Source organism: Sinocyclocheilus anshuiensis, unplaced genomic scaffold, assembly GCF_001515605.1.
Source record: "Sinocyclocheilus anshuiensis isolate Anshui unplaced genomic scaffold, SAMN03320099.WGS_v1.1 scaffold28, whole genome shotgun sequence".
Taxonomy (NCBI): domain Eukaryota; kingdom Metazoa; phylum Chordata; class Actinopteri; order Cypriniformes; family Cyprinidae; genus Sinocyclocheilus; species Sinocyclocheilus anshuiensis.
In genome coordinates this window covers 1,131,683-1,140,931 of record NW_015555724.1, presented here as the reverse complement: position 1 = coordinate 1,140,931, position 9,249 = coordinate 1,131,683, and the positions used below count along the sequence as shown (strand labels likewise).

The following is a 9,249-nucleotide window of genomic DNA, read 5'->3' as shown; positions in this document are numbered from 1 at the left end:
TTCTCAGTGGGTTTTAGAAGTATCTTCTTCCCCCACTGTTTTGTCCAACTGTTTGGCCTTTTGTGGAGTGAACTGTCAAAGAAGAGCATTACTGAGGAGAGATAACTGTGTTTATCATTTGGGCTCCATTGATTCACACTGGCATGGGGTTTGCATGATTGTATCATAGTGGAACAGTAGTGTTTTTCTCGTTCATGATTCTCTTTACTTGACATTTGATCTCTCCAAATCCCTTATGTGTATGTGTTAATTGAAACTGTCTGAGAGACAGGCGCACACACAAAAAAAAAACTGTTAAATTTTCATTAAAATCTGGCCACTGTAGTTTAAGATATTTATTTAAAAAAAATTAAAATACCATGATGACAAAATGCCTTTTGGACATTATGGCATAAAGTATAGGCTAATCAAGCATGTCACACAAGGACTTCTGGTAACGTCCTTCTACTGTTGTTCACCGAAAATTATGAGGTAACTCATAAAGTTTTAACAAGATTAATATATGTTTTGATTTGAAATATATTAATTTTACTGTAAAGGTGGATATATTTTCTTATCTAATATAATGTGGATTTCACTATGAATTCTAAGAGACTCAATTATACATTTTACTTTCATCATTCATCAGTGTTTACAGTATTTTACATAGACTGTCTCATTTTTGTTGTATATGGTAAGCTGACTTACATTTAACTAGTTAGGAATTAACATTCTAAGTCAGTTACTCCGAGAAGTTCCATAAATTCTAATCCTTATGAAACTGCAGGTATGAGAAGCACATAACAAACCATATCATTTAGGTCTGTGCTATATAAAAATTAGTTCTGACAGGTTTTTCATGGTTAATTCCAGTTTTTCTGGAATTTATATAATGTGTTCTGATGTCATGAAAAATTTTGTAAAAATAAGACAAGCAAATTGAGCCTATTTTGGGACCTTTTTTATTTTTATTTTTTTTTGCATATAATGATATTGTTTTTTTTCCTGTAAATGTGTATATTTGAAATTCTGTACAACAAATACAACAATGATGTATAAATACTGTAATACCATGCAAATGCATGTCTGGAGCTTTAGGCCAGTGCTGTAAATTGCAGTCCCATCAATCCCTGAGTCACCACCATTCTTCTCAAACTTCACTGACTACTTTTGTGTGTGTGTGTGTGTGTGTGTGTGTGCGCGCATGCATGCCTACAAGACAACTCATGCTTGCTTGTGTTTCTGTTGTCAGTCGGTGTGAGCATGCTCTCTTGTGAGTATTGAGTTTGGCGTGTGGTCTTGAGCGTGTTCACTTTGCACAGGACAGAATCAGCAGAAGATGGCCCGAGGGGTGGCCAAACGAATGCCCGTCAGCCCGCGTGCCAGCATTGACACAGGCCATATTGAATCAGGCATTAGCAGACTGATGACTTCAACCTGAAGGGCTCTGCATTCTCGAGCTTTCCACATGGGGTGTCCAGCTCTGAATAAAGCCCGATTCTTCAATCAAGACCTTCCACAGTGATGTCAATAGCATTGGGATTAGGGGCTGTTTAAAGCTGTGAATCATGCTACTGAATGCAGGGGTTCACAATGGATATCTGCAGGAAAAAGCAACAGTAAATTGGAGGCAGTATTGTGATGAAACAAAATGATCGATGACAGCTGGCTGATTCTCTGATCTAAGTAGCCAAATTAACCGTTTCACACTTGCAGCTTGAAATGTTTCATTAGTGCCTACTGGCTATTTAGTACAGGGTCTCTGAGGTGTGACAGTAAAACGAACTAGATTTCTACTTTTTCTGAGGAAAATTTGAGGGGTGCTTAACTGTGCAAAAGTCACTTGCACCATCTGGGTTGTGGCCCACCCTCAAGTCTCTATTATATTCTTGTCCCTAGATATATGTGATTTAAGACTAAGGTTTTTTTTTTTTTTTTAATAGAAAATATGGTTGTGCAGTATTCACATTTTAAGAATTGTCTCCCTTTCCATTTGTAAAGTGGATTTTGAATAGGATTTGCCACATCTCTCAGGAGGTTGAATTGGAATTTGAATTGGAATGACAAGAGGTTCTGGAAAGTTATGGATTGTTCCATCTTGCTCCAAAAATCACTCTGTGTGTTTCTAAGGCAAATGAAACCTTTCTTAAAGGCCTTAAAAATATTTAACCCAAGTATGAGCAATAGTAATAGCTTATCATGCACCACAATTTTATTTTATTGTATTATTTTTTTTTTGTTTTTATGTTTCTTGCCTTTATAAATAGATAGTAGATTGCCAGTATGAAAGTTGGAGTTTGAAGAAGATAGATACATGACCCAGGTCAGACTAAACCCGGGTCCCTGTAAGCCAATCATATTTTAATTCAAATTGCATTAGAGTTATTTTACCATACTATTTTTTTATTTTTTTTTATTTAGGGGACAGATATTTACCTAAACAGTTGTTCTTACAGGGATACTGGTTGGAATCTGGCTTGCATCATGTTCCAGTCCAATGCCCTTACTCACTCTCTCCATCACATTTTCTATGTTAGGCATAAAAAGCATAAAAAGTGTTATTTTTCAAAACGCCCTATTCATTCAGAAATTATTAGATTTTGTTCAAGTGAATGTGGACAGAGAGAACATAAAGACTGGTCTGATGGTGCAATCACAATGTGATAGAAACAAATCTAGAATTGTGCTAATCAAAATAATATCTGCTCTCAAGTAAATCACATTTTCAATTAGCAGATGGCCACTTGCATTCGGTACGTTGCTTTAGTTTCTCTAACAAGAACCAGATATTGATATTTCAAATGTTAAATCACCTAATTGACTATTTACTTGACTTATAAACTCTTTTAAAGGTAATTGAAACAACGCACATTTACAGTCTACAGTATGTATAAAACACGTTTGCTGTGAGCGCACGGCATGCATCAGGTACTTAAGATGTAACCCTTGCATTCTGCAGAAAAGCCTGAAGTATCTCCAAAAGTATCTGCTATAATTCCTGAGACTGATGCACTGCCAATTTACCTGTGCTCCTTACACGGCAACGGGAGAGCATGGATAAAGGGTTTTAAAGTAGTAAACACCGGTCACGCACCAACCTCCACATATGCTCACAGGTTTCACATCACTGCTGTATTTCTCTGCATATCACAGTTATATTTGATTAGCCCATAAATGCATAAACTTATGGGTGACTTAGAAGTGGTTACATAATTAAATTCTGATTCTTATTTTTGCACATATTGCAACTCAAAGCTCATTTTTTATTAACATACATTCCCATGCTATAGGCAAATGTGCAGCCGTGTGCTTGTTCTCATATTCATCTCCCTGCACCCACTCCACCATCAGCTCATGATTTTTTTTAATTCATCATTGCCCTCCCAGACTCTGGCCAGCCAGTGAAGTTGAGAGCACTGAACTTGTATAGGCATAAAGCACAGTGATGATAAGCATATTAAAGTTGCTGTAAAGGCTGGGGGAGGGGCTAGCACCAGCATCTGCTGCCCTATTGGTTGTCTGAGTGGCAGGGGAGGGGCTGAAGGGGGTACAGGCAGAGAGCGAGAGAGAGAGAAAGAGAGAGAGAGGTGAGAGCTTAGCGTAAGGTTGGGAAGGAATGCCCACTAGATGCGGCTGCTGATAATAGCGCGTATCAGCACCAGAGCAGTGACTGAGAGCACAGGCAGAGAGAGGAGGAGAAGAGCAAGGAACAGCATGCTCTGCCAGAGACTGGTTAAATCACAGCAGCGTGATTGATTCAGGCAAACAAGGGTAAAAAAATAAAGAGAGCTCTAGAGAGTCTCACGGAGCACAGAATCCTGAGAGGAGAACAGGGGTGGAAGTTAGAAGGCTGTGGGAACTCATCAGCTCCTCGTGGAAAGGCAGAGCTGAGGTCAGCAGGCAGGAGCGTGGGATCGAGCAGCAGCTGAACCAAGTCGAACATTGCTCGGGCTGGGGCTGGACACTCTTAGAGGGGTAACGAGGGGCATAGGGCGAAGAAATACTGCTGAAACTTCAGTTACACTCAATGCACACCTGCTCATGGGAGTAACACTTCTGGATATTACAGCAAGGCTACAAGGCAAGCTGCCACATCCACTAGAGCGATTTTGCAAAGCCACTGTCTGATTGACTTAATCCTGATCTTTTGTGTGAAAGAGAAAGACTAGCACTTTTTGGAACACTAGAGCACAAGTTCAAGGTTCTGTTCAAGGGCTATTCTGAGAGACATGATAGAGAATGAAATAAAGAACGCGGCTTCCATTCCAGAGCATGGAGAAGTCAAGTAGTGAGGAATCCGCCATTCACCGTAGCCCCTCTGTGGACAGCCGCGACTCAGACTTTGCCCAAGCCTCCACCTCCGGACGGCCGTTCGGAGGACGAGGCTTTAACGCCGGCGCTTTTTACGGGTCCACTGGCCCACATGCGCAAACCTCTGCTCAGAGTGGGGCGGCCAGCGACGACAAAGGCAACAATAAATACAAGTCTCCTAAAGGCAGCAAATACGTGGTCTTTTATCTGGATCTATCCTTTGTGTTTCTTCTAGAGTTCAAGAAGTGCAACATGGCCAGAGGCTGCCTGTGCTGTCTGAAATACATGATGTTCATCTTCAACCTCATCTTCTGGGTAAGTCACACTTTGAATTTTCTTGACTTCTGCTCTGTTCTACCTCCACAGGTAGTGAGGTACTAAAGGTTTGTGGCCACCCGGTCGCTCGGTCAGAATTTGGTTTCTAGCTCAGTAATGGTAACAAGTGTACATTGAGAAGGTGCATGCTCCTCAGAGCGACACATGCCGGTACTGGAACTTTCCTGTCATGTGTTTTTCCTGTGTTACGTCAGGCTAGCCATGCTCTCATTTACGTACTCGTTACTATTTCTGGCTGCCTTTGAGTCTCTTGGGGCACCCTGGGAAAACTGTGCCACACTCCTGAAATGAGTTTAGCTTGCGACTTGCTTTGATGAGATGCTGTGATATTTACATAAGGATCGTTAAAAAAAAAGTATGTTTTTGCTTTAGTCACATTCAGTCATAGCTCTTAACAGCTCTGTAGTTTGTTGGGAACTGAAGTGAGAAACTTAAACATTCAGATAAATGCATTTATTTTTGTATTGCTTCAACAAACACTTAATTTATAGTGTTTCTGTTTAATTTTGCCCATGCATTTTATTCATTTTTTAGTTTTATATGGTTAACTGTTGATTTATGATGATGGTTTATCAGTTTGCAAACCTCAAGGCCATGTTTTTGTCAATTCCATTTGTTTGTGAAGCATATCTCAGAAAGATGGAGGTAGTGGATTAAAATCTAATGGGAGAGAGTGTATGGAGGACATTGAGCTGAGTCTTTTGTGCAGAGGCACTCATGCATAAACGCTAATCGCATAAGCTAACAAGGTTCGCCTCGCACACATACTCTCAGAAAGTAATATCCGGGCCACGTCTGACTCACTATAAGAGGTAAGGAGTCTGCCTGAGCATAAAATAATTCCCCCATCCATCTATCCATCCACCTCTCTGTCTATGACAAGATGTTTGAGTTTATATACAGTATTAATCCCAAAACTTCAGTAAAACCCAGCTAAGTTGTGAAATGTAGTTCAGGATGGGTGGCTCATCACTTTACAGAGTCCTGAGACTTGTTTTGATCTCGGCAAAGGCTTAAGTGTGAAAGATATGTGTGCAAGGGAGAACAACATGTGGAGGTGTCACAAGGCAGATACTAGAGTCATTCCCTGGAGGTCATTATACTTGTGTGATCCTACTGTTTTTCACCGGAGATAAACCCAGAGTGACACCCCCACAGAGGCTCTCTCAGCTCACCGGGGCATTAAATCCTTCAATAGCTATGAGAACAGATGGTAGATTATGGTCAAAGGTTGTGAGCTTTGATACAACGTACTGTCAGCGAGATCTTGAAGTCCCTGAATTGCTCTATAAGAAACGAGGTCCAATAACAAGGATTAGTTGGGAGAAAGTGTCTGTGCATTAGTAGTAGCAGCAAGAACCGCTTGGCCGCTGGCGGTGCAGCTCCAGCTGAGAGGTAATTTAGATGTTCTGGTGGTAATATTCTTTCAATGATTCCTCACACGACCTGAGTTGAGTCCCATGAGGTCATTCCAACATGGGCCGCAGTCAAAGTCCCAGAGCTATGCGTGTGCAGTTACCAGAGTGTGTGAGATTTAGGGTTACGACATGCCTCAGAGAGTGATGGCGATTGAAGCTTGGTGATCTCCATAGGAGAGTGTGCCTCTGTATCATGACACCCCTGGGACCACACTCTTCTTGCTTTGGCGCTCCAGGAATCGCAAGGTTACCATTCTGTGGAACGTTGAAGCCTGTCACCCCATCCGCTTTAGAGAGCCAGGTGCTGCCGCCTGCTGCCTCTTCACAGGGTTTACGGTTGTAACTCCAGCCACTAGCTAAATAGAAGCAGGAAACTCAGGCATGTCACCGGGCTCCTGTACAGAACAACATAAGCAGTTGCTCGTGACCATCTGGCTCATCTTTCTTAGGTGGATTAGCTTGGTGTGAGCTGGACGGCATCAGCAGAGTTTAGAGCATTTAGTGGTGAGCTTGATCATACCATGCTGTGTTCCTGACTCTGTAACGGTCAGCACTCACCATGTCTAAACGACTTATACATTTTTGTCTATTTATTGGGAATTTATTGGGAATTTTCCCCAGTGGCACCAAGCGGAATTGAACAAATAGTGACCATTTCCAAACAGGTTCCTGTTTGTCTCTTTCCCTATTACATTTAGTCATCAAAATATGATGATCCCCTTGTTCTCACCAGCCCTCTCAGACAGTCCTGCTGCTGACATGGCATGTATAAATAAATTAAATAAACAGCATGTTGTTTTCAAAGTAATACTACTGTATTGTTATTGTAAAGATTAAGCATTTTTTTAACTGGAAAATATTTGTTTTGTATTAAGTTGATAATGTATAATTTTTCTGCTCACTATTATTATTATTATTATTATTATTATTTTAACCATTTGTAAAGTGTGTTTCACAAAAAGAAAATATATATTCTAGTACTTTGAAAAACTATTGCATTTTGGAAAAATATTTAAAATATTTTTAAAATATATTTATTTTCAAAGGACATTCTAGCACCTGCCCCAAACATTTAGTCCTGCCATTTTGTCAATGCACATTAAGCTGAAAAATTACATCAGCTCTAATTCCATCAGTTATTAATTGTTAATGAATATTGATTGCCAATTTTTGCTTTGGCTACCTTCTCATAAATGGCGCCAAACAGTCTCTCAGATTCAGATAAACTCACCAGATTCATTACAACCTCATTTAATCCTGGTGAGCTGTTGTCATTTGTCTATATCATTTGAATCAGGCTGAGCCATATTTCACAGCAATATTTCAGTGGCTCTGTGCTTTTTATTTGTCCTCCTCCTATCCTGTTACAGTCTTACGGCTGGCTAAAGCACTACAGCAGGATGCCCCACAACATCCTTTGTAAAAGACTGAATGCACAGCCTCATTTTGCCTCTATTATCATAGTACATCTAACATATTCCTATTCAAACAGTACTGCCACCTCAGCAGTTTGCTCCAAAGGTGTGCTGCTCCTTATCAAAGCCGCTGTGTGTTTGTGTTTATGAATTCTGCGTTTCACTCTAGGGATTGCAGGGGATTTATCTGCCATTTGGTCCAAGGTAACAAAAGATTAGGATGGCTGTCGATTTAATCACCTGGGTTGACATTTTGAAGTTTGAAATGTTGGTGGGTGCTTCTACAAAGCTCACAAAGTGAGTGGCAGTCTCGGGTGCTTTGGGAAGGAAAGGGAGGTGTGTGCTGTAGAATGAATGAGCAGTAGAGTGGGGGTCCACACTGCGGCAGTGGCACACTCTCTCCACCCTCCCTACTAGCTATGTATGTTTTCCTACAGAGCTTCCATCCAAGGAAGCAAAGCGGTTTTTCTTTATCTTATTCATTCTTTTTATTTCCTCACTTCTTTATCAAATCCATTTAAGGGCTTTAATCATTCTTTGCAGCAGGAAATTGCAAATTTTTTTATCTTTTGTATTTGTTCATATTGAATGGAGAGTAGAAGCTAAAAACCTAACATCACAATATTGAATAAAACTCATATATACAAACCAGTTGATTGGGGTTAGTATTTTTATTAGTAACAAAGCATCTTCAATTTTAACATTTTAAAATTCGTAAAAATAATCTTTAAAAATGAAATTACAGAAATTATTGTCTGCTTGCGTGTCATGCAATGAAAATTTGTAGTGACAGTGGTTAATTTCTCCTTAAAATACAAGGTGCAGATTTACAAACTGGTCAGGAGAAAGTGTTGAAGATAACAACAGGCTGTTGAAAGTTTTAAACATAAAATTTCACACTGCAAACAGTGATTGTTACGCACTTCGTGAAGTGAAAAGAGCAAATGGGTTCTACACAAACAGAACTGTATTGCGGCAACAACCATGATAAGGAGTTTTGTTCGTCTCCACAGTATTTTCTTTTCTGTTTAGAACCATTCCTTTTGGTTTTTGTCTGCACTACGAATTTAATATGAATTGAATGCGACAGATTTGTAATTAGTCCCTGTTTGAGCATCTGATAAAGTTGTTTACCACTTTCTTGCCTTAACATAATTTACTCAGCTTCTTGGTTTTCTGCGTATCTGGGGAAAATTCTCTCAATAAGTGCATCTAGACCTTCGATTTCCTGTACTGTTGTCTCTTGCTTCCTGGAAGGGCTCATTAGCTCTGGGATATGGTTGGATCAGTTGGAGATGTGTTTCTTTCCAGGGGGTCTGACTCTGTGGAGTGGTTAAGAATCTTTATATATAATTAGTTCTGCACAGCTCCACGTTACTTAAATACACAAGAATTAAAGCTGTTGTGACTGTTAATGGTCTTTTTTTGCTCTTTATTTGTACATTATTTGTGTTTTGTACTTTCAGATATATATGTTTAAATATCCATTTGGCTTGAAGTCCAGAGGTAGCAATCTGATAAAGGACTATTCAGTAGTGGGCCTGAGGCACAATGCAGGGTGGCCTTCATTTTAAGCATTTGAGCCGATTCTCAGCAACAGAGCAGATCTGTTTATGCCTTTTCGGCCTCTGATTCATAGCAGCTCTTGGCCCAATTAAAAATAAAATTCACCCTTAAAGGGGTCATATGATGCTGCTAAAAAGAACATTATTTTGTATATTTGGTGTAATGAAATGTGTCTATGCGGTTTAAAGTAAAAAAAAAACTATTTTCAACATACTGTACATTAT

At 39.8% G+C, this 9,249-nt stretch overlaps 1 protein-coding gene across 1 annotated transcript in view; it reads left to right on the top strand.

Moving 5' to 3' along the window:
* The first annotated feature begins 3,450 nt into the window (after nt 1-3,450).
* The window catches only part of LOC107672591 (tetraspanin-9-like), an 87,961-nt gene continuing 82,162 nt past the window's right edge, over nt 3,451-9,249 (top strand). Inside the window, exon 1 of the mRNA XM_016465847.1 lies at nt 3,451-4,605. Within this exon, the coding sequence (XP_016321333.1) occupies nt 4,252-4,605 (354 nt within the window). The 5' untranslated portion in view covers nt 3,451-4,251. The remainder of the gene's footprint in view (nt 4,606-9,249) is intronic.